At 43.1% G+C, this 26,550-nt stretch overlaps 2 protein-coding genes across 5 annotated transcripts in view; one reads left to right on the top strand and one right to left on the bottom strand.

The window, feature by feature from the left end:
- The window catches only part of mdh1ab (malate dehydrogenase 1Ab, NAD (soluble)), a 259,183-nt gene that overhangs the window by 75,796 nt on the left and 156,837 nt on the right, over nucleotides 1-26,550 (bottom strand). The window lies entirely within an intron of this gene.
- Nucleotides 1-26,550, top strand: part of wdpcp (WD repeat containing planar cell polarity effector) — a 136,533-nt gene that overhangs the window by 60,278 nt on the left and 49,705 nt on the right. For all 4 annotated transcript variants that reach the window (XM_055638873.1, XM_055638872.1, XM_055638876.1 and 1 more), the window contains 4 exons: nucleotides 8,405-8,596; nucleotides 18,361-18,970; nucleotides 22,473-22,661; nucleotides 26,191-26,314. In XM_055638873.1, coding sequence (XP_055494848.1) covers nucleotides 8,405-8,596; nucleotides 18,361-18,970; nucleotides 22,473-22,661; nucleotides 26,191-26,314 — 1,115 coding nt within the window. The remainder of the gene's footprint in view (nucleotides 1-8,404; nucleotides 8,597-18,360; nucleotides 18,971-22,472; nucleotides 22,662-26,190; nucleotides 26,315-26,550) is intronic.

Raw genomic sequence — 26,550 nt, forward strand, 5'->3', positions numbered from 1 at the left:
TCCTTTATAAGAAGATATGCCAGTTAGTTAAAGACCAGCTGAGGATGGTGTCCTTATCTCCCAAAACACTACTGTCCTTTTCCATGACCTGACAGGCTGCACCTTGAATATTAACATTGGCTCCTCTGCTTGGTGATGTCAAGTGCCTTTTTGAAATATGCAGGTGTCACCTGGGATTTCTTCATTTTTCATCACTCTGTGCCTTTGATTATGTGGCTGTGAAAGATGCAGTATAATTGACTCTACAGTCAATGTTACCTAGCTTTAGGCAGTATGGACAAGCCTAACCTTCCTTATGTACTGTCAAGGAGACCACCTTCATATCTTTAGCTTCGGATTCCATGCAGTGTGAAAAGAAAGTGGAAATATGGAAATTTCCCTGTGAATACTTTGGACAGGAAGGTATATAAATAAATGTAAAAAGACACAAAGTACTGGAATAACTCAGCGGGTAAGACAGCAGCTTTTGAGGTGAATTTTTGAGTCTCTCATCAGACATAATAAATGAGGTTGATTGCCTCATCAGATGGAAGTGGTAATGTTTATGCTTTAGTTATACACTTACAATGTTTTCCTGCAGAGAGAGGGATTGGCGTTATACAGTTATGTGAGTCTTTACACTACTCATTGACACTGTAGGGGGGGGGGAGGGGGGAGGAAAGCACACAGCCTGGTAAGTGAGAGGTGGATAGTGATTAGGGTTTTTTTTGAACGGTCAGAGATAAAAAGATAGGGATTACAGTTTTGAATTGTGAAGCAGAGGAAGGAATGTAAGTGGAGGGGAAGGGAAAATGGGTGCAAGTCCAGGTGGGCCACAGAGAAGAGATGGGAGGGGGGGGGGATGGAGAAGGGTTGGTTAGTTACCTAAAATTGGTGAATTCATTGTTCACACCGTTGGGTTGTTAGCTGCTCTTGCGGAAGAAGGGTCCCAACCTGAAACGTCACCTATGCTTGTTCTTGAGATGGTGCTCGACCTGCTGAGTTACTCCAGCACTCTGTGTCTTTTTTAATTAAAGAGACAATTGACTATTATGGACAGTATTGGTGGGGTTTTTAGACATACTGTCTATAAGGGCGGCACAGTGGCGTAGTGGTAGAGTTGCAGTCTTATAGCTACAGAGACCCGGGTTCAGTCCTGACTACAGGTGCTGTCTATACGGAGTTTGTACGTTCTCCCCTTGACCTGTGTGAGTTTTCTCCGTGATCTTCATTCCTCCCACACTGCAAATATGTACAGGTTTGTAGATTGATTTGCTTGGTATAAATGTAAATAAATTGCCCCTATTGCGTGTAGGTTAGTGTTAGTGTGCAGAGTCGGTGCGGACTCGGTGGGCCGGAGGGCCTGTTTCCGCACTGTATCTTTAAACAACAAACAAATGATAAAAGTTCAATGACTAATTGTTTCACCACTTCTCTTTCTGTTGAGAAAGGAGATCGGAAGGAAAATTCCAGTTATGTGCCAAGCCCCTGCTCAGGGCTGCAGTGCAGTTAACATATCTTTACTGTGCTATGCAGCAAAGCCAACAAGGAGAGGGTACTCTTCCACAAATGCTTTACATCTGAACAGCTTGTTAGTCAAGAGCAATTTTATTTGGACCGCATAGGTTTAAAGGCTGTACCTATAATAAACTTGCAACATTTGTTTTCATCATTTTAACTGCACTGTAGATATGACTCTTGAACTCATGCAGGTCACAATGAGTGCAAATGCCTCAGCAGTTTCTCAATGTGTGCACTGAATACTATGCTGGGTCTCAGAGCACTACTAAATGGAGAGAGGTGACCACTGGGGTGCAATGTAGATGATTTATCCCAGGATGACTCGCTCATTGGCACAACAAAGATCAGCAATGAATGACATGGAAATTCTAGTCTATGTACAGGAGTACAAAGGTTTCTCCATTGGTTGAAAATGAATGATGCCAACAAGACAACAGAGCTACTACACTCCAAGCTTTACAAGTTGACTGTGCCTGAACCCCTCTGTCAGTGGATCACCAGCTTCCTGACAGACAGGAAGCAGCATGTGAGGCTGGGAAAGCACATCTCGGACCCGCAGACACTCAGCATAGGAGCACCACAAGTCTACACCAACGACTGCACCTCCACAGACACCTTTGTCAAGCTTCTCAACTTTGCGGACGACCCAACCCTGATTGGACTGATCCAGGATGGGGAGCAATCTGCCTACAGACAGGAAGTGTCACAGCTGGTGTCCTGGTGCCATCGCAACAACCTGGAGCTCAATGCTCTTAAGACAGTGGAATTGGTTGTAGACTTTAGGAGAGCTCCCCCTCCCCTCACCCCACTCACCATCAACAACACCACAGTCACATCTGTGGAGTCTTTTAAGTTCCTGGGAACAATCATCTCCAAGGACCTTAAGTAGGGGGCTACCATCGACTCCACAGTCAAAAAGGCACAACAGAGGATGTACTTCCTGCGGCAGCTGAGGAAGCACAATCTGCCACAGGCAATGATGGTCCAATTCTACACGGTCATCTTAGAGTCTGTTCTCACCTTCTCCATCATGGTCTGGTTTGGCTCAAGCACCAAGCACGACATCCAGAGGCTGCAGTGAATCGTCCGATCAGCTGAGAAGGTTATTGGCTGCAACCTTCCCTCTATTGACGAACTGTACACTGCAAGGGCCAGGAAGCGAGCGGGCAAGATCATCTCTGACCCCTCTCACCCTGGCCACAAACTCTTTGAATCACTTCCCTCTGGAAGGCGACTCCGGACTGTCAAAGCTGCCACAGCCAGACATAAAAACAGTTTTTATCCACGAGTAGTTGCTCTACTCAACAGCCAAAAATCTGTAGCCTCCCTTTGATCTGGTATTTTGTTGGTTCACATGTTTAAACTATAATGTTTTATTCTTAATGTTTTAACGTGTTATGTTTTATTCTTAATGGTTTACTGTATGTCGTGTTGTTACTGGCGAGCGGAGCACCAAGGCAAATTCCTTGTATCTGTTCACACATGGCCAATAAATGTATTCATTCATACACTGTGCTGAACGTGCCATGGTGCTGCAGTTTACTGCCAGGCTTTCTGCTTGTAGAACTAACCTGCAAATGTCAAACCAATCAATGCAAGTCCCTCCACTCAGAACCAAGGTCACTCCAACTTCATTCATAAAGTTGGTACAATACAATACTTGCAGGTTGATTTCTCTGCCATCATCAACTTGTTCACTGAGGCATGCAAGACAATGGGCCTCCCAGTGAAGATACAAAACAAGCTATCCGTCTCTGCTGCAACAGCAATTGAACAATGTAAACAATCCACCTCAGGAGATAGTAAGATTGACCCAAATGGAGATTTGTACAGTGTCTTAAAGGAGTAAAGTGGCCATGACATTTATGGGGAAATCCAGCGTAGTTACCAATGGTATGTCAAGAGGCCTGAATTGGATCGACACAAAATACTGGAGTAACTCAGCGGGTCAGGCAGCATCTCTGGAGAAAATGGATAGGTGATGGATAGGTGATCAGGGGGTATGGAGAGAAGGCAGGAACAAGATACTGAGTTGGATGATCAGCCATGATCATATTGAATGGCAGTGCAGGCTCGAAGGGCCGAATGGCCTACTCCTGCACCTATTTTCTATGTTTCTATGTTTTAGGTTGGCACCCTTCTTCAGACTGATTTGGAGTTGCAGAGAAATATCCTCAGGTTGCAGAGCAGAACATGTTACAGAAATGGGAAGAACAGGTATAGGTGAAATCTTGTAACTGAGAGGCATTGCTGAACTGGGAGCCAATGTAAAGGTAGTGAGTGCATGAGTCTTGTTGTGAATTGTATTTCTGGTAGCAAAGTGTAGGAAATATTTGTTTTTGCAGTAGAAACTCAGCCAGCGAGCATTGAACTATTTCAGTTCGAGGTAAAAGGAAAGAGAGTTGCAGCGGTCGATAAACGGAAGACAATGGATTCAGTCTTTCTCATGTAGAAAAAGGAGGAGACCAAAGATCAATGTTTTGACCAGAGTTCGCAGCTCTGGAACAGGAAAATAAAGATTTTTGGATTCTGAATCTTAGAATGGATTTAAGAGAGAGTTAGATAGAGCTCTAGAGGCTAGTGGAGTCAAGGGATATGGGGAGAAGGCAGACACGGGATATTGATAGGGGACGATCAGCCATGATCACATTGAATGAATTCACAATGAACACCAACCCCAAACCAATTAGGAGCAGACGAGGGCATTCGATCCAATTTGTGATCCCAGCTACAAAGACAGATGTGTACAGCAATTCGTTCTTCTCACGCACAATTAAAGCATGGAATAATCTCCACCCAACTATAGTTACCCAACCAGATGCAACTAAATTTAAAGTAGCACTTTCTTCCCAATAACCCTTTCTGGCTTAATCCCTCCCTTCACTACCTCCAGTTTAAATTCCAGTTGGAATATTTTGGAGGACCAAGTAACCAAGAAGCAAGAATGGCGGGTGCTGGCTCAAAAGGCTGAATGGCCTCCTCCTGCACCTATTTTCTATGTTTCTAATGAGATTCAGATTCAGATTCAATTTTAATTGTCATTGTCAGTGTATTAAGGTTAAGGTGTGAGATGGAAGGTCCATGAGGATGATTGCTAATTGAGAAACCCGGTAGGCAAGGAGAAATGCAAGGGGTTTAAATCTTTTGTTAATCCTTGGACCCAATTCTTGTGTCGCTACCTTCTCCTGATGGTGCTCCAGTTTAATCTCAGCCTTGGCTTCTTCCTTTTACACCTTGGGTCCAGTCATCCGTCATTATCTGCTACCAAGACCTTTGTTCTCTCTTAGGTCTTCAGCCTCTGATTGACCCAAGAAATTTTAGGTGCAATACTGGAAATACGTTGGTTTGGATGGGAAGAATGCCTAGTTCATTGTTATGTCATTCTTAATTGGTATTAATAGGTTAGAAATTATAGGTGTGGGGAAGGTTCATCAACATTCAGTGATATTCTGTGCAATACAAGCAATACATATATATATATATATATATATGCAACACAATGCATTTCTATGTGTGATTTGGGGAAAGAAACATTGGTTAGCATTGAAGGAGAAACATTGAAAAATGGGTGCAGGAGTCGGCCATTTGCTCTATCGAGCCAGCACCACCATTCAATATGATCATGGCTGATCCTCTAAAATCAGTATCCTATTCCAGCTTTTTCCCCATATCCCTTGATTCCTTTAGCTCTAAAACTAAATCTAACTCTCTCTTGATAACATCCATTGAATTGGCCTCCACTGCCTTCTGTGGCAGAGAATTCCACAGATTCACAACTCTCTGGGTGAAAAAAAAAATCTTCATTCAGTCCTAAATGGCCTACCCCTTATTCTTAAACTGTGTCCCCTGGATCTGGACTCCCCCAACATTGGGAACATTTTTCCCTGCATCTAGCCTGTCCAATCCTTTAATAATTTTATATGTTTCTATAAGATATCCTCTCATCCTTCTAAATTCCAATGAATACAAACCCAGTCAACCGATTCTTTCATCATATGTCGGTCCCGCCATCCCGGAAATTAACCTGGTGAACCATTGCTGCACTCCCTCAATAGCAATAATGTCCTTCCTCAAATTAGGAGACCAAAATTGCACACCATACTCCAAGTGCGATCTCACCAGGGCCCTGTACAGCTGCAGTTGGACCTCCTTGCTCCGAAACTCAAATCCTCTCGCAATGAAGGCCAACATTAGCTTGATTCTCAGAAAATGATTTGATTTGATTATTACCAGCCTGAACTGGTCATTTTAATTTGTAAAATAGGAGTATTTTCAAACTAAGAACAGGAAGATTACAGCTATTACACACTTTAACAAAACGTGCTTTTTAAAATTTGGTGTAGTCTGGCTACCCAAGGCAAGCCCAATGTGTTCCCACTGTATGTGTCTGGTCAGGTTTGGGGAGAAAACTAGAATGAATTGTGCCTGAGTCTGGCAATGTGTTCAGATATAATATTTTTTAATACTTGCAGTTTAAATGGAAAGCCTCTCATTTTTAGTATACATCCGGCCCAACAATGTATCTCTGCCCTGTACCTTGAACTTTAATCACAGTATGCCTCCTGGGAAATGACAAGTTGATATGGAGAGTTGTATATGGGACCAGCTGCTATATATATTTGAGCACATGTTGATATGAACATATTCCGATTAAAAATAGCTTGGATTGGTTAATTGGTCTGCTATTCATACTATATTGAATTGGAAATTACCAGTCACTTGTATTTGTTCCTTAATTGTGTATTAAATTAATCAGTTTTAATAATCTGCTCTTCACAATTTTGAATAATTAAAACTGAATAGTATTTTAGTAAATGTTAAGTTTTTTGAGACTTTGTCACATTTTTTGATTATAATTCCGTACAATTTTAATAATTAAATCTTTTTATTTTAATGACGAATGTCATTGTATTATTGGACTTGAATAATTGGTGGTGTGTGGAGATGTAATCATGCTAATCCTTCCTCTGTCCGTCAGGTGGAAAGCTTATTCAACATCATTGTACCAAGAAAATTCAAGCAATTGGGATAAGATCTGTGTAGGAATAGAACTGAATTGGTTTAGATAACTAACACAGCATGATGAGTTGAAAGCTGTGAACATTCTGGATAGGTGGACAGCATCAAAGGTTTGTCTACAATTTTTCTGATGTGTGTTCAAGGCTTCTGTAAGCAATAATCTGACTGAATAGGGAAGACCTCTGACTGCATAAATGCAGCAAAGGATTTTCAGCATTAACCCTGTTATAATGGTCTGAGACAAGTGGTGAGATCAAATTTGGATGAGCGTGATTATTTGGTAAATACAACACATAGATGCACAGGTTCTGAACACCGTATGCACTCTGGCATTATCGCATTACTGGAATCCTTTGTTGCTTCCCAGACAGGAATATAAAAGCAATCTATCCTATAGTGAAACTAGCTCCAGAAGCATTTCCCTGATAAGGGAAACCCCTGGCCTTTCCGAGTGCCTGGTCCAGTGGGCTTAGCTCTCTGGTTAATCCTCAGAAAATGATTTGATTATTACTGACCAGAAATGGCAAAATTGTGTTTTTTTCCCTTGCTATCAAACTCTATTAATTCCTTAGGTAGGTTACAGGACAAATTTTTTTATGTGACACACAGATGATTCACAGTTTGTATTTTAATAATATTCTCAACATTTTTTGTTGTTGTAGGGAGAAGGGTAGAAAATAAGAGAAAAGGAAAAAAAACATTAATTTCAAATTTACTGCTTAATGGTCACTATTATAACCATAATATTCCCTAAGATCAATAAAGTTCTTTTTTTTCCCACTAATAATACTGGTGGATTTTGTATATTAAAAACGATGTTTTGTTTCTGGAGTAGATAGCCTAGCTTGCAGGAATCTTCTCCCCTTATCAGAAGTGAGTAACATTTGAGGACGTACTATTTAGGGTAGAATGTCGAACAGTACAGCGCAGGACACAGCCATTCGGCCCACAATGTCTGTTCCGAACAAGACCTACTTATCAGCCTGCACATAATCCATGTACCTCCATTCCTTGCATATCCCAATGCCTATCCAAAAGTCTTGTGACTACCACCATCGTATCTGCCTCAACCACCAATCCCGGCAGCATGTTCCAGGCACTCACCATATTCTGTATGAAAAGAAAACTTGCCCCGCACATCTCGTTTCAACTTTGCCCCTTCTCCTGAAGGCTATCAAGTCAAGTCAAGTTCATTCGTCACATACACATACGAGATGTGCAGTGAAATGAAAAGTGTCAATGCTCGCGGACTTTGTGCAAAAAAACAAACAAACAAACAAACAAACTACAAACAGAATGGAACAGAATCACATGTTTTTTATATATTAGATTCAGATTCAGATTTTACATATTAAATAAATTGTGGGCGGAAGGTAAAAGGGAAAAAAACCCCCGCAATTAAAAAAAAAAACTGATGCCCACTAGTATCTGATTTTTCCATCTTGGGGGAAAGAAAGAGGCAAGGAGAGAGGATTTGAGGAAGACCACCTTCAGCCAGAGTGTAATGAGTACAATGAGTGCCAGGGAGAGGTGGAAACAGAGTTGCTAACAGCATTTAAGAGGTGTATGGGTGAACACTTGAATCTCCTGCAGGTTGAAGGTGCCGGGCCGGTGCTGGAGCATTTGTGTCGCTGGTGCCCACGGGTCACAGTGAGATGTGGCTCCATGCTCTATAACGCTAAAATAACGTTGATCACAGGTTGTAGGTGACGGTCCAGGTGCTGGAACGTTGGTGCGGCAGGTCCCACTGGCTGGTGAGATCCATGCTCTATAATGCCAAAATGATCAAATAGAAATAAAGTGGTGAAAAATTATTTTATTTTTTCCAAATATTAAATATAACTCCAGGGAATAGATTTTGATATAAATTTTCATTTGTTTGTAGATTTCTTACCTTGATTTGCCTGGGCCGACAGGCCGGAGGGTAGAACGCCATTTGGCCATGAACGGTGTGCAAGACATGGTGATTTGCTGGTGGCAAACGTCTGATGCAGATGGCTGGCCCTGGTTCCCAGTCGCCCACGAAAGGGACCGAGCCAATGTGGTGCTGTTAAACTGCGCCAACGGCAAACTTGAGGTAAGTGCAGTTACAGTCCATGCATTTATGTCATGTTTATGTTTGTCTATAGTTTAAGGTGCTGTTCATAACATTTATCAGTGGAGATAGAAAAATAGGTGCCGTGGGCCATTCGGCTCTTCGAGCCAGCACCGCCATTCAATATGATCATGGCTGATCATCTAAAATCAGTACCCTGTTCCTGCTTTCTCCCCATATCCCTTGATTCCGTTAGCCTTAAGAGCTAAATCCAACTCTCCCTTGAAAACATCCAGCGAATTGTCCTCCACTGCCATCTGTGGCAGAGAATTCCACAGATCCACAACTCTCTGGGCAAAAAAGTTTAACCTCATCTCAGTCCTAAATGGCCTACTAGTTATTTGATAAAAGTTTCCAAGTTTAAACTTGAATCCCTAGTTTGGCATCAGATGACATCACTGTATTCAATGCATGGGAAGGGACCACTAAGTGTGATCCACCCAATTGCTGTGGACACCAATTGCAACTAAATGCAGTGGATACAAATCTGCTTCTGTGCCTACAGTACCTTGGACCTGGACAATTTTGATTTTTTAAATATTATATTTGGAATCATTGATAAGTTTGGTGTTGTTCATGGTCACACGAAACATTGTTATTGTGAAAGATCAGGATGCTCTTCTGTTCATTCTGAAGACATTATTAATTTTATGTGCTACAGTGTCAAATCAAATGAGCTATTTTGATTAATGTACCCTGAAATAAATCCATTCTCGATTTTTTTGTTTGGGGAACCAGAGACTTCAATCTTTCAAGCATATTTATCCCTTTGTTGCATTTTCAAACTGTAAGTTAAGCCAATTTTCTACTTGGAATCTATCATCTGAAATGATCATTTGCTCTGGTATATGGTTTGCATGGACTTTGCTGCAACTGCCATGCAAAGGATGTGGAAAATTGAAATGACTAAACGATTTGATACATATTGTTGCTTTTAGATGCTTTGCTTGGTTTTTACAAATTAATATTTTGTATCATTACAAGAAAATAATCATATTTTGGTTTTTTTAACTATGCCTCGTACTTTCTGCCAGTATATATTTTGATGTGTACAATTTTACTCTATTCAAATTAAGCAATTAATTTCTATTTTATTCTGTTATTTGCTTTAGAATAAGAGGACTGATGCGTGACTTTTGCAGCAAATTAGGCCCAGGTCTTGCAAATCACATTAAAACCTACTCGTTTTTAATTAATGATTTTAAGTAACTCCTTAAGGTTCCAAGCCTAAGGTGCATTTTTCTTTATATACTGTATAAACTTGCTCTGTGTATGAACGAACTGCATATGCTGGTTTAAACCAAAGATAGACACAAAATGCTGGAGTAACTCAGCGGGACAGGCAGCATTTGTGGAGAGAAGGAATGGGTGACGTTTCGGGTTGGGTCTGAAGAGGCAGTGACTAGTGGGGTGCCGCAAGGCTCGTCGCTGCGACCCCGATTATTTACAATATATATTAACGATTTAAATGAGGGACATCTCCAAGTTTGCGGTTGACACAAAGCTGGGTGGCAGTGTGAGGTCCGAGAAGGATGCCATGAGGCTGCAGGGTGACTTGGATAGGTTGGGTGAGTGGGCAGATGCAATATAATGTGCTTAAATGTGAGGTTATCCACTTTGGTGGCAAGACCAGGAAGGCAGATTATTATCTGAAATGTGTCAGATTAGGAAAAGGGGAGGTGCAACAAGACCTGGGTGTGCCTGTACATCAGTCACTGAAAGTTAGCATGCAGGTACAGCAGGCAGTGAAGAAAGCCAATGGTATGTTGGCCTTCATTGCAAGAGGATTTGAGTTTAGGAGCAAGGAGGTCCAACTGCAGTTGTACAGGGCTAAAGGAATCAAGGGATATGGGGAAAAAGCAGGAACGAGGTACTGATTTTAGATGATTAGCCATGATCATATTGAATGGCGGTCAAGAGTCAAGAGTCAATTTAATTGTCATTTGGACCCCTAGAGGTCCAAACGAAATGCCGTTTCTGCAGCCATACATTACACACAAATAGACCCAGACACAACATAATTACATTTTACATAAACATCCATCACATAGCTGTGATGGAAGGCCAAAAAAAACTTATCTCTCCACTGCACTCTCCCCCCCCCCCCCCCCGATGTCAGAGTCAAAGTCAAAGCCCCCGGCTGGCGATGGCGATTGTCCCGCGGCCATTGAAGCCACGCCGGGTGGTGCGAGGTCGCACACCGGGTCTTGGTGTTGGAGCCCCCGGTGTGCGCTCGCAAAGTCCCGCGGCCGTTCCAGCCGCGCGGGGCGGTGTAGTGAGGCCCCGCTCCAGGAGCTCTTGGACCCCGCAACTCGGGCGGGAGAATTCGCCGTTGCAGGAGCCCCGAAAAGCGGTCTCTCTCCAGGGATCCGCGGGCTCCCGGAGCCGCTGTCCGCAGACCCGCAGCAGCAGCCCCCGACTCAGCAGCGGCATCGGCAGCAGCAGCAGCAGCGCTCCTCCACCGCTCCAACCGCTCCGGACTCGGCCAGCCCCGCGACGGCGACGGTGAGTAGCACCAGAGTCCCCGGCTTCTTCCTGTTGGAGGCCGCTCCTCGTTGCGGCCCCAACGACAACGGAAACCCGACGAGAAAAAGGTCGGGTCTCCAGTGCAGGGAGAGATTTAAAACGTTTCCCCCCCCACCCCCACCACCCCACACACACACCCCAACAAAAAATAACAAAAACTACATTAAAACACAGACAGAAAATAATAAAACGCGGACAGACTGCAGAGGCCGCTGCTGGCTCAAAGGGCCGAATGGCCAACTCCTGCACATATCTTTCTATGTTTCCATGTTTCTAACTCCCTTTGAACAAACCCCCTTAATGTGCTCCTTTTTCCCACCAATTTCTGGTATGCTCTAGCTGAATATTGGACATCATTTAACACTGCAGGAACTAGTTCACTGGTTTGCATCCCCACGTCACTCCGCTGCGTGTATTACTAAGTACAGAAGGAAATTGTAATCATTCCCATCTGATGAGTGCAACGGAGGCTGAGGCTGACAGCTAATACATCAATTCATGTACTAGCTGTCACATTTACACTATGTTTCCACTTTTGCCATTCTAACCAGGCAGTTTTTCCAGAGAGTCAAAGCACTGTCGGTTGATGGACCGGCACCTTGTGAATCTGTGTCGGTGATGTCTCAGCCGTTGCTGTCGTACGGTACATTCTAGGCACCTGATGCCATTTCTCGGGAATGTTAAAAAAGATTCTTTCGATACTTGGAGTTTCTAAACTGAGGCAATACAGCCAGAGTTGGAGTAGGAGAAGTGTGTGTTTGTTGAATGTGCTACCTCAGCTGGTGGTTGAAGGAGCTGGCATGGGTGTGACACTTGTATTGAGAGAGGGTGGGTATAAGGAGCTCGGTGTTTGTCCAGTGAGCACCTCAAGGGAATGGAAAACTGGGCGGATTGGTGATGTATCTTTCGGTTCCCTAAGATGACAGTTTGGTCAGATGTTGGCATTTCAGAACAGTTTCTTCTATCCATTCCTTCCCATTCCTTCTATCCAGAGATGCTGCCTTTCCCGCTGAGTTACTCCAGCATTTTGTGTCTACAGTTGAATCAAATAGTTGGAGAACAAAATCCATTGAGGTGAATGTTTGAAGTTTCAAGGGTGAAGGGAATTCTTTACAAGTCTCAAAGTGTGACATTTTGAATGGCCTCCAGTTTAGGAGAGTTGCACAAGGAAAGCCACCCAGGAGCGCACTGGAGTGGTGCAGCCTGGAGTAGAAGGCATGAGTGACGATCTGTGCAGCTGGGAGACTGAAGTAACATTGCAGTCAGGGACACTGCGGAAGTGTTGGATACAAAGCTCACTGGCTATTGCACGTGACATCAAACTGGGAACAATTCATTTAGTTTCAGTTGAAAGTGAGAGAGGTGGAATCGATGATGAAGGAGCAGATTTACTTCATAGCAGGGTTTGAAGTGAGTAACTTTGATCAAAGTCATTATTTCACTCTGTTGATGCAGTCTGGAGTGGTCCTACACACAGATTGATCATTCAGTCAGAAGGGCTTCGACCTGAAACGTCACCCATTCCTTCTCTCCAGAGATGCCAGCCTGTTCCGCTGAATTACTCCAGCTTTTTGTGTCTACCTTTGATAATTCCGAGGTCCTGAAAGGTTTAAGATAAATGCTGAGGAGGTAAAGTTCAATATCATTTGCACACAAATGAAACCCAATGCTGTGCACTTCAATAATGTTTCTGAGGTTCAACTTCTTGATGAAAAATATTAGACCAAGAATAGATACTTGGGGAACAGTTCTGGTAACAATTGAAGGCTTCGCAGCCAAAGGTAAATGGTTGGGTGTACTAAAGGTGTACCGAATATCATGTCCGAGGTGCCTCTGACTGCATTCAGTTCACAGAGAGACAGCTCCATATAGTTGGATTCCCAAAGGCCATGAATTCCATCCATCTGCTGTAGAATCAATATTTCTCAATTGGAACCTTCACATTCCAATTGGGAGATGAAGATCTTGCATTGTCTAAAATATTGTCAAGTTTTAATTGCAAGGGATCAATTCAGATGTGGATTTGAAGGTAACTGCCTGCAACTTGGTCATCTCCAAGTTGTCTGGCATCATCTGTGATATTTGTTTGAATCAGAAATAAATATCGCAAAGGTTTGTTTTACTTTGAGTGAGAAACGATTAAGTAAGTAAGTTTATTGGCCAAGTATTCACATACAAGGAATTTGCCTTGGTGCTCTGCCCACAAGTAACAACATGACATACAGTGACAAATACGAATGACACAGAAAACACTAAACATTAATAATAGTAAAACATTAATGATAAAACACCATTGATCAAGCATGTGAACCAACAAAATACCAGATCAAAGGGAGGCTACAGATTTTTGGTTGTTGAGTAGAGCAACTACTCGTGGATAAAAACTGTTTTTATGTCTGGCTGTGGCGGCTTTGACAGCCCGGAGTTGCCTTCCAGAGGGAAGTGATTCAAAGAGTTTGTGGCCAGGGTGAGAGGGGGTCAGAGATGATCTTGCCCGCTCGCTTCTTGGCCCTTGCAGTGTACAGTTCATCAATGGAGGCTGTTTGGATGGAATTAACGACTGTTGGATGGAATCACGCGTAGAAGCAGGAGTGTGCTACCTGCCCATTATGTCTCTACAGCCACTCAGTAAGATTGTGCCTGATCTTTAATCTCAGAACCGTTTTCCTGTACTAACCCATATTCGTCATTTCCCTTCAATGTCAGGGAATCTATTGATCTTTGGGTTGAATGCAGTGAGGCAGCCTCCACAGCCTTGTTGATGGAGACTTTCATTAGCTTCTGGGTGAAGAAATAGATCCTCGTCTCCCTTCTGAATTGCTGACTCGTTAATTTAAACAAACCAGTGGCACCTTGTCACAGGCCTGCAGAAAGCCCTAATACATCACATCAATGGGTTTACCTTGATCTTTCTGCCAGTTACAACCTCAAACATCCTCGGTGCCCTGTCCACTCCCAATGTTTCCATCTGCGCAGCATCTCTCCTTTCTCTCATCCTTTCATGGTCTGCAGCCCTTTGCTGTCTCCACTAATCACCTCTGTCATCATCTCCACCCCTCTGCCCAGCAACCCCTCCTCACCTGGATCCACCTATCACTTGTCAGCCCCTACCTCATCCGTCCCTCTTATCTCTATATACTGGCATCTCAGTCTTGATGCCGGGTCTCAAGCTGAAGCACCAATTATGCCTCCGCAGATACTGCTCACTTTAGAGAACAGGCTGCTTCCCACAGAGTCTGTGCCGACCAACAATCACCTTTACACTAGTTCTGTCCTACACAGCAGGGACAATTTACAGAAGCTAATTAGAAACATAGAAATATAGAAAATAGGTGCAGGAGCAGTCCATTCGTCCCTTCGAGCCTGCACCGCCATTCAATATGATCATGGCTGATCATCCAACTCAGTAGTGCAGCAGTAGCTATGGAGCGAAGGAAATAGGCAACGTTTCGGGCCGAATCCCGAAGGGGTTCGGCCCGAAACGTTACCTATTTCCTATGCCCTAGCTTTCATAGAAACATAGAAAATAGGTGCAGGAGTAGGCCATTCGACCCTTCGAGCCTGCACCGCCATTCAATATGATCATGGCTGATCATCCAACTCAGTATCCTGTACCTGCCTTCTCTCCATACCCCCTGATCCCTTTAGCCACAAGGGCCACATCTAACTCCCTCTTAAATATAGCCAATGAACTGTAGCCTCAACTACCTTCTGTGGCAGAGAGTTCCACAGATTCACCACTCTCCAATTAACCTATAAACCTCCACATCTTTGGAATGTGGGAGGAAACCTGAGCATCCAGAGAAAACCCACGCAGGTCACGGGGAGAACGTACAAACTGCGCAAAGACAGCGCCCGTAGTCAGGATCAAAGCCGGGACTCTGGCGCTGTGAGGCAGCAGCTCTACCACCGCTGTGCCACCAGCAGTTTGTTTGTTGTTTTGTCAGTATGTCTTTTATAAAATGTTCTCATGTTATGAGCGCTGTTCTCTGAAGCCCCTTTAACTGTTGCATTATCAGTTAATCCTTTATCAGTACGCAGCGTTGGATCAAATCACTTGTAGCTCTTGTTGGTTCCCCAACACGCTGATCGAGAAAAGCATTTTGAAATCACAGGATACGTTTGCTATCCAGTTTCCCACAACATTGGCATTTGTGTAGGATAGTTTGATATGCTCCGTTTCAGTTACAGCTAATTCTGGGATGTCTTGTGTCAGTTCTTCTGTTCTTATCTTTGCAATAGCAGCTGCAGAAAGGAGCTTACAGATGGTCCACTGCATATTCAGGTAGAGTGGTGATGCAGCTTAAATTACAGACTTAAATCCAGGCCTAGTCTAATGACCTCGTGACTCGATTCATTCAGATCCACCTTGGCACCCGTCATGTTTTTTTTATATTCAGTTTATAATCTGGAATTATAACTAGTCAGTAGTAAGGATGATCACAAAACTATTGGGCAGAAGATACAAAAGTTGCCAGATTCATAATAGCTTCTTCGCCATTGTAATCAGATTCTTGAATAAACCTCTCCTAAGCTAAGGATAAAATCTTGAACTTTGTATCCACCCTGTTACAGCTCTTGCACTTTTGTTCTATGTATCTTGGCACCTGTTACAGAAATATACCAATGCAGAGTAACATTGGCATTAATCCAACCATACAACATATCACCTGCGCATGAAACAGAAACATAGCAACATAGAAAGTAGGTGCAGGAGTCGGCCATTTAGCCCTTCGAGCCAGCAACGACTTTCAATACGATCATGGCTGATCATCCAGGACCGAAGGGCTAAATGCCCCGTTACTGTTTTTTCCCCCACATCCCTTGATTCCGTTAGCCCTAAGAGCTAAATCTAACTCTTGAATACATCCAGTGAATTGAGTACATTTCCTGTATTCATCAACAGATATGCCTGATCCCGCCTAAATCTGACCTTTGCCCTCCTTTCTGTTCACAAAGTATGACCTGTTCACAAGGAGCAGGACTAATTCCATCCAATTATCTGCCACTCAATCCATTTATTCTCAATCTTCAGCAACGTGCTGCCAGGTATTACGGACAGCCTCCTGATTTATGCTCAGTTTGATTATCGCCACAACGTCCGTTCCAGATGTCCTCATGGACAATCCAAATATGGACCAAAGACCTGGATGCCACGGGTGAGAAGAGTAACTGACCTTGGTAAAACGTGAGCAATTCCATCATCAGGGCGGCACGGTGGCACAGCGGTAGAGTTGCTGCCTCACAGAGCCAGAGATCCTGACTACGGGTGCTGTCTCCCCATGACCGCGTGGCATTTCACTGGCTGCTCTGGTTTCCTCCCACAGACTGTAGGTGTGTTGGTTTAATTGGCTTCTGTAAAGTGTCCCTAGTCTGTAGGATAGTGCTAGTAGCCAGCGTGATCGCCAGTCAGCGTTCTCAGTAGGCCAAACCGGCTGTACATCTAAACTAAACAGAAAGCAGCAAAGGGTCATGGTTCCTTATGTGGTAAATGTCATTGTCAGCTTGAACCTATCCCATCTGTGCGTCTATTTCGGCATTGGAGAACCTTTTTGTCACCCCAGCAGAAGGAACCTATTTCATTGTGAGCAGTATCCATGGGCAGTAAGTATACACTGTCTCTTTGCAAAGAGGATTAACAATTAAATTCCACTTCAGGACGTTTACAGATTACGAGCACCTGTTATTGAGTTATGGAACCTTCCTAGACATGAACAAACTTCCTAGACAAGAAGGGTTGCGGCCCGAAACGTTGCCTATTTCCTTCACTCCATAGATGCTGCTGCACCCGCTGAGTTTCTCCAGCACTTTCGTCTAAATCCAAATATCTGACATGCACACTTATTCTCTCTCTTCCCCCTTTTAGCAAGTGTTTTTGTCAGTCTTCAGTGATGCCATTCATTGCAATACTGCACCGTATCAAGTGATTTGTGTATTTTCCAATTTATGTACATCTCCATCAAATGGAATTGGTTTGTTATTTTGGGACAGTGTCTATAATGTTAACTCTGTGCACCTATGCTATTTGGTTTAATCAATGCAACATGAACTTCACATTGCACTTGAATCTTGCTTGAAATATGAGCATGGGATGATGTGGGAGGTCATGTAACTGGGGCAAAGTGAGAATGATCGGTGGGCTTTTGTGCCTACTGAGGTTTTCATTTTTTTTCTTTTGCACGATGCGATCCTAGATGGTGTGGAGGTGAGTGTCGTCTCGAGGCATTGAGTATTTCCAGCCCTGATGTCAGGCATGTGTGGTATATTGTTATGATACTGAAGTACACGTCATTGGTCCAGGGCAACGAGTTCCATTTTCAGCATGGCAGCTGGGGAATACAAATTCAAGTAACAAAATACATTTTGAATTGAATAAAAAGCTTGTTTAAGTAACAATTAAACCACTGGATGGTCGTCTATCCTAGCTAGTTCAACAACATTTGCCATTCTTTCCTCTGTTGCCCTGCACATGACGTCAGATCCAACAATGTCATTCACTCTTGGCTCCCATTGTCCCAAGCATTAGTGATGGGGAATAAACCCTGGCCTTGCCTGTGGCATGGAAATCACATCTATGAATGAATAAAATCAATTCATTTAAAAGGCTGAAGAATTGGCTTTTTTAACTGGCATCACCAAACTTAAACCTGTCTGGAAAATGGCTCTCTGGACACCAATGAACCAACATGATCTCAGTTCAGGGAATATCTAGTTCTTGCTGGCTATAAACCACAACCCCATCACTGCCATGCCAACACACCCCCTTCCACTTATGCTCTGCAACTAGGCACAGTTAGAGACATACAGCACAGAAACGGGTCCTTCAGCCCAACTCCTCCACCGTGCCGACCAACATGCCCCATCTAAGCTGCTCCCATTTCTGACTATTACAGCAGTTGCAGCAGGTTTTTTTTTTAATGCCTACTAAACATCAATGACTTTCCCTCTTGGTAATGTCAGGGGCAGGATTCTCACAAGCAACACATTTTATACATGACAAGAGGTTTCCCTTCAGGATGGGCAGGAAATGAAGTGGCCCACCTGTCTCACCATTGTTCTGACACCTAAATATTTTAAAATCTTGTGCTTTGCTTTAGAAACTGAAGTAGTCGTTAGTTTTTCCAGTCAGTTTGAAAGTGTAAGTGGGACTAGCGTAGCAACTATTTAACCGTGATATTAATGATTTGCTTTATTTAATTTGTACACTGTTTCATTTTCAGATGTTAAGCTTCATACGCACAGAAGGGGATCCACTGTATGCTGGTTTTAGCATGAATCAACCAAACCAGGTCCATACGGTAGAATGCCTCGTCAGTCCGGACAAAGAACCAATGGCAGACAGCTGCATCTACGAGTGTGCTGGGAATAAGTTCCAGCGTGTGGCAGTCATTAGCATCCCACTGAGCTCCAAAGCCACTTGCTGCAGCAGCAATATGACAGAAGACAAGCTTGTTCTCGGCTGTGAGGATTCCTCATTAGTTTTATATGATGCGTATCGCAGGGTGACATTACTGGCTCAAGCTGATCTTAGGCCCTCTATGTTGGAATGGCATCCTGATGGTGCGATGATTATAGTGGGCAGCTGTCAAGGTGAACTTCAGTGTTACGACCTGGCGTTGTCGCCAGTGAAGATGCAGTTACTAGCAGACGATGTCAAACCTGTTGCCAAACTTCAGCTCAGCCAACACTTTGCTGTAACAAGCAGAATGGCCCAAATTCACTGGATAGTTCCTCAAGTTACTGCTCCAAACATTGACAGCCTCAGTGTCCATGATCTCCTCTTTCTAACATTTGACAAAGGGCCTGTTGGAGTCCTTTGTATGAAATTAGGTGAGCACTGGAAATGTAATAATGCTTTTGTCCTTTGTAATATTTCCTGAAAGAAAATTGTCTTCAAAATACCTTCACCTCTTCCAATCTATTGGCATTTCTGAATTAGTCGCCTGTAATAGTAAATACATTTGCAATATGTAAAAATAATGTGGTATTAATTTGAATTGATATTAGGATCTGTATGAGGAAAAAGGTTAGTAAGTGAATGTGTAAAATGTCAAATTAGCAACATCAACATAATCAGGAATTTCTTTAATCAATTGCACAGAACAGGTGCTTAGATCACTGTTCATTTTCAGTTATCATTTCAGTGCCTATCATTTAAAAATAAATTTGATAGTTATATAGACGGGAAAGGAATGGAGGGTTATGGTCTGAGCGCAGGTATATGGGACTAGGGGAGAATACGTGTTCGGCACAGACTAGAAGGGTCGAGATGGCCTGTTTCCGTGCTGTAATTGTTATATGGTTATATAGTTGAATGTTATGCTTAAAATGTACGTAAAAGGAATAATAGAATGTTTTGGCATTTGAAAGCTGTTTATTAGAATTTTAATTTCCAAACTTTTGAAGATTGATGGAGACACAATGAAGTGCAATTGGTAGAATCTTGCCTCTAACACAAACACAGACGTTAGTTAGCAAGGACCAGGGCTGTGATTTGGCAAACTTTACTTTGCTGTAAAGTCTAAATCTAGAGCAGAGTAAGGTTTGCCAAGTCATAGCCCTGGGCCTTGCTAACATTGCATTTGTGCCCGCCACTTCTGGCTTCAGCTGCAAGAAATGATCCTTTCTCTAGTCAGAAGGTGGTGAATCTGTGGAATTATTTGCCACAGAAGTCTGTGCAGGCCAAGTCAGTCAATATATTTAAGGCAGAGATAGATAGACTCTTGATTAGTACAGGTGTCAGGGGTTACGGGGAGAAGGCAGGTGAATGGGGTTAGGAGGGAGAGATAGATCAGCCATGATTGAATGGCGGAGTAGACTTGATGGGCTGAATGGCCTAATTCTACTCCTATCACTTATGACCTTATAAAGTGCTGGAGTGAGCAGGTCAGGCAGCATCTCTGGAGACCATGGATAAGTGACATTCCCGTTCTGAAGAAGGGTACCAACTCGAAACGTCACCTATCCATGTTCTCCACAGATGCTGCCTGACCCGCTGAGTTACTCCAGCACTCTGTGAAACTTCACCTATCCATGTTCTCCACAGATGCAGCCTGACCCGCTGAGTTACTCCAGCACTGTGAAACGTGTCTTTGTGTAGTTCCATGTTTTTACACTTCTGCAGACTGAATGAGCCTGTGGAAGGGTGCCCACCCAAAATGTCACATCTCCATGTCCTCCAGAGACCTGTGTAGGAAGGAACTGCAGATGCTGGTTTAAACTGAATATAGACACAAAATGCTGGAGTAACTCGGGTCGATTCCCTTCTTCAGACTGCTGAGTTACTCCAGCACTTTGTGTTTTTTGAAAAGATTCATGTTACATTTTGTTAATATCGCAAAAATGTTAAATGAAAGGTTGCAGCCACTGGCAGCAGAGGTGTCCATGTGCAGCATTAGGCTTGTGCTGCCCCTCCACGAGTACAGCTCCAAACTCTTGTGTTATGAAACAGTGGAATTGTTTGGGCAAGAAAAGCATCAACATGTTAGATCAAGTTGGGTGGATGCAGAATGGGATTTTGGAGCAGGTTAATGTGGGCTATATGTTTATTAATTAATGTGTTAATGTTAGATAATGTGTTGCTTATGGTGGATACATATCAATCAATGGGCACCTCATTGTGATAGAGTCATGAGACTTTGGGTGTAAACAACAATGTCAACATGAATCAGTTTGGAAGTTCAATAGTTAAATCCACAGTATGTGGTCTTCTTCTTCTCCTTGCATATGGCATGCACAGCCTAAAGTTATAGGACAACTTGTTCTATTTGATCTTATGTGATTGTGCACGCTGGGTTGATTGCATTCGTCGAAACATGGCGGACCACGTGAAGGTTGCAATGTCCCACCCCACGGTATGTGGTGATTTAGGACACTAAGTGCTGGAGGAACTCAGCAGGTCAGGCAACATCCCTGGAGAATGTGGATGGTAATGTTTTTGGTCAGGTTCATCAGACTCGAAACATCACCTGTCCAAGTTCTCCACAGATGCTGCCTGACCCGCTGAGTTACTCCAGCATTTTATGTCCTTCTTTGTAAACCAGCATCTGCAGTTCCTTGTTTCTATGTATGCGGTGATTTGACAACCAAACTGCAAAGTAGAGATCGCAACGTAAAACATGATTTCTGCAATTTGGGTGCCAAGGGACAAAATCAAGCTAGGATAGTAAAGAGCAAATATATCTAGAGTTGTTATTCAATTGGGTGTCCCTCCTGTGTGAAATGTTTTGAAAATATTTTAATAGTACCTTTGTTAACTAAATACTTAAAACAGGTTTGACAAATGTATGCAAAAAGAAGTATATCGCTGTACATATGAATCCCAAGAGATTTGGATGTGATTTTTGTAATGCCTACATGATTTAAATCGCCAAGGAAAAAGTGATCTCGGAACTAATTTTCTGTATCCAATTAATGGGATGCACAGGCCTGCACAGCCATTTTTCATTACCTCTAAACTCATTTTGAGAAACATAACTTTTTAAATCAGATTTTTCTGACACCGCTTTGCCACAGGCTGTGGTTTACAGCTGAATGGTGTTCAAACACACACTTAATTACAGTTGTTTCATGTTTCTAGATGCTGCACATTACAAAATGATAAGTCACCTGGTTACCTGTGAGGCATGCTGCTTCCTGGAGATGTGTGCACGGCTTTCTCTGCCCTCCCCAGTGTTTTGTCTTATGCCCCTTTCCCGGAATTGTGCAGATTTTACTTCATTCTGCAAGCGCAAATCATTTTACTTTCATTGCCAGCAGGCTCGAAGAGAGGATTTATAGTTTAGCTGCTAATTGCCTGCTTGTAATTTTAATTGGACTGCTTCCCTGGGCACTGTTCTTAAATCAATTAGGCAATGAGTTGTCTGTCACTTCATTCTCCCACGCCAGTCATTTGGAAACACACCACCCACAAAAGGTCAAACACCCAGGTACAAAGGATTGACATCTACAATCAACAGCTCCCACTTTTTTTGCCATTCCCAATCCCTGATTTTTTTTTTTTTAGAAATCTCCAGATGTAACTATTGAACTGTTCCAGATTTTTACATTGTTACAAGAGGCATACGACTGAGAATCATGCACCAGTGTGTCTTGTTCTTCTGCATAGTTACAAGGTTATCCAGTGTGCTGATTAGTCACCCCTTGTTACTAAGATCAAATGAATTCTCAGCATCAATCGACTTCTAAATAATTTAACCTGTTTTGTTAGTGACCTCGTTGTTAAGAAGCTCTATTGCTACATTTGCCTGAACCTGTAGTATTTAATTCCGTTTTTATTCAATTTAACATGAAGTTTTGCAAATGCTCCACGATGAATTTCTCCATGTGACAGGTGCCATATTGAAAGGACGGCTGGGTCCCGCTGAACTCATCTGCCAATATATCCGTCATGAGCAAATCGAGGAGGCTATTAATATCTTGGTTGGCATGAATTGGAACACTGCAGGCCTACAGTGCTACACTTGCCTCATTGCGATTGTGGATCATCTCCTTAAGCAGAAACTCACACCAGAGAGAGAATGTGAGAATGCATGAAATAATCATTTATAGAACACTGCTGTCAATTCTGCTGTTTGCCTTCTCCCTGCAGAAAATAAGATGTGTGTGTGTGTATTTGGTAATAGTGACCTGATTCCTGTAGTGCTCTGCCATGCGACTTGAGCTGAGAAATAGCAAATATTCCAAGCACTTCTTGGAGAATTTTACAATCAACAGCAGGGAGGAATATGAACATGGAGGGATTCAAACATATGATAAAAATATTTAAAACGGATGCATTTCCAGAACAGGAGTTGACTTGAGCCCTGTTGTTGAACAGCTACAAAGGAGCTAAAGCGGGCTATGGCCGTGCAATTAGCCGTGGCCACTGTGACCTGCAGAAAGTGGATGCTGAGACCAGGGGTGTGTCATGGGACCAAGGGTGAGAGTGAGAGGATTAGCTGTGGGGAGGGGTGCAGGCTAGAAGGGCTGTGTTGGAGCCTGTAACAAAATGCATTGCAGACAGATCAGCTTCTGGCTTCTCTGGTAAATATAATTGACAGCAATTATCTTTTGAATACTATTTACTTTGTTAAGTATGGCCATGGAAGGTTTGGCATCTGAACCACCAGATCCTCCAATAAATGGGCTTTAATTTAATCTGATGTGAGGTGTAAAACTTCCAACAGTACACCAGTTGATCTGCTTGGAGCCGATGCCTCAGTCTAAATGATATGTTCAACATACAACCAGTCTAAACATAGAAACATAGAAATTAGGTGCAGGAGTAGGCCATTCGGCCCTTCGAGCCTGCACCGCCATTCAATATGATCATGGCTGATCATCCAACTCAGTATCCCGTACCTGCCTTCTCTCCATACCCCCTGATCCCCTTAGCCACAAGGGCCACATCTAACTCCCTCTTAAATATAGCCAATGAACTGGCCTCAACTACCCTCTGTGGCAGAGAGTTTCCAGAGATTCACCACTCTCTGCGTGAAAAAGTTCTTCTCATCTCGGTTTTAAAGGATTTCCCCTTTATCCTTAAGCTGTGACATTGTCCTGGACTTCCCTAACATCGGGAACAATCTTCTGCATCTAGCCTGTCCAACCCCTTAAGAATTTTGTAAGTTTCTATAAGATCCCCTTCAATCTTCTAAATTCTAGAGAGTATAAACCAAGTCTATCCAGTCTTTCTTCATAAGACAGTCCTGACATCCCAGGAATCAGTCTGGTGAACCGTCTCTGCACTCCCTCTATGGCAATAATGTCCTTCCTCAGATTTGGAGACCAAAACTGTACGCAATACTCCAGGTGTGGTCTCACCAAGACCCTGTACAACTGCAGTAGAACCCCTCTCTGCTCCTATACTCAAATCCTTTTGCAATGAAAGCTAACATACCATTCGCTTTATTTACTGCCTGCTGCACCTGCATGCCTACCTTCAATGACTGGTGTACCATGACACCCAGGTCTCGCTGCATCTCCCCCTTTCCCAATCGGCCACCCTTTAGATAATAGTCTGCTTTCCCGTTTTTGCCACCAAAATGGATAACCTCACATTTATCCACATTATACTGCATCTGCCAAACATTTGCCCACTCACCCAGCCTATCCAAGTCACCCTGCAGTCTCCTAGCATCCTCCTCACAGCTAACACTGCCCCCCAGCTTAGTGTCATCCGCAAATTTGGAGATAGTGCCTTCAATTCCCTCATCCAGATCATTAATATATATTGTAAATAGCTGGGGTCCCAGTACTGAGCCTTGGGGTACCCCACTAGTCACTGCCTGCCATTGTGAAAAGGACCCGTTTACTCCTACTCTTTGCTTCCTGTTTGCCGGCCAGTTCTCTATCCACATCAATACTGAACCCCCAATGCCTTGTGCTTTAAGTTTGTATACTAATCTCTTATGTGGGACCTTGTCGAAAGCCTTCTGGAAGTCCAGATACACCACATCCACTGGTTCTCCCCTATCCACGCTACTAGTTACATCCTCGGAAAATTCTATAAGATTCGTCAGACATGATTTACCTTTCGTAAATCCATGCTGACTTTGTCCAATGATTTCACCACTTTCCAAAAGTGCTGCTATCCCATCTTTAATAACTGACTCTAGCAGTTTCCCCACTACCGATGTTAGACTAACTGGTCTGTAATTCCCCATTTTCTCTCTCCCTCCCTTCTTAAAAAGTGGGGTTACGTTTGCTACCCGCCAATCTTCAGGAACTACTCCAGAATCTAAAGAGTTTTGAAAGATTATTACTAATGCATCCACTATTTCTGGAGCTACTTCCTTAAGTACTCTGGGATGCAGCCTATCTGGCCCTGGGGATTTATCGGCCTTTAATCCATTCAATTTGCCTAACACCACTTCCCGGCTAACCTGGATTTCACTCAGTTCCTCCATCTCATTTGACACCAGGTCCCCTGCTATTTCCGGCAGATTATTTATGTCTTCCTTAGTGAAGACGGAACCAAAGTAGTTATTCAATTGGTCTGCCATGTCCTTGTTCCCCATGATCAATTCAACTGTTTCTGACTGCAAGGGACCTACATTTGTTTTAACTAATCGTTTTCTCTTCGCATATCGATTAAAACCTTTGCAGTCAATTTTTATGTTCCCTGTCAATTTACCCAACACCACTTCCCGGCTAACCTGGATTTCACTCAATTCCTCCAACTCCTTTGACCCGCGGTCCCCTGCTAAAACCACAGTTGTGTTCAAAATGTGACCAGATATTCACCAAATTGGTTCCTCCGATGGCAGGTATCTCATATGCAGAGAGATTGAGCAGCCTAGATTTCGGTTCTTGTGGGAGGGACATTCTCAAAGCAAACAAAATCCTTACATCGGCTCAACAGGACAGTTGCTGGGGATGAGAAGGGAAGAAAGTGGAATTTGAGCTCATTTCAAATAACTGGGAGGATCTTGGATAAAGTCAGAGTGTCAGGGAAGCTCATGGAGGTGAAGACACACAACACAAGCCCTTTGGCCCAACTCATCCATCACAAGCAGGATATCTTGGGAGACTTGTTTAGGCACATGGATATGTGGGGAATGGAGGAATATGTGTAATGTGCAGGCAGATAATAGTTGACCTTGGCAGCATATTCGGCACAGACATTGTAGTCCAAAGTGCTTGTTCTTGCGCTGTCCAGTTCTATGTTCTAGGAAGGTTTTTGATGAAGCAGCTGAAGATGTTTTCAAGAGAGAGTTGGATTTAGCTCTTAGGGCTAAAGGAATCAAGGGATATGGGGGAAAAAGCAGGAACGGGATACTGATTTTAGATGATCAGCCATGATCATATTGAATGGTGGTGCTGGCTCGAAGGGCCGAATGGCCTACTCCTGCACCTGTTGTCTATTGTTATATTGGTCAAGTGTGACAGATAAATGTAATAAGTTTACACGCTTATTCAAATTTGTTACATTTGTCAATAAATTTGAATAACTTGCAATTCAACATATCCTGTGATTATGGGTGGATACGATTAAAGTTTGAAATAATGCAATAGTTTCTCTGGTTTTGCTGCAAGTTTCTTTCTGAAATGTAGTGGTAATTTTGCAGCACACCTTGAAGCAGCTCTTGGAACATTTTATGTGCCTACAAGACCTTTGACTGACACGACTGTGTTAGAATACCGGGATCCGATCAGCCGATACGCAAGACGTTTCTTTCACCACCTGCTCAGGTGAGTATTGACATCACTGCCTTACTAGTTGGGTACCTTTTTATTCCCATAACTATTATGGTAATCGAGTTTCACTGTACTTTAATTGGTACACATGACAATAAATAGGCCTTTGAAACCTTTGATATTGTAGCGTTTAAGCAAACCTGAGTGCATCTTTCATGCTTACACAGAATGGGCTGTTTTGCCTAAACAGTGAGGTGTTTGTCCTCCGCAGAGCCCTCCTTCAGCTCAGC

The sequence above is a fragment of the Leucoraja erinacea genome, chromosome 8, assembly GCF_028641065.1.
Source record: "Leucoraja erinacea ecotype New England chromosome 8, Leri_hhj_1, whole genome shotgun sequence".
In the NCBI taxonomy this organism is placed as follows: domain Eukaryota; kingdom Metazoa; phylum Chordata; class Chondrichthyes; order Rajiformes; family Rajidae; genus Leucoraja; species Leucoraja erinaceus.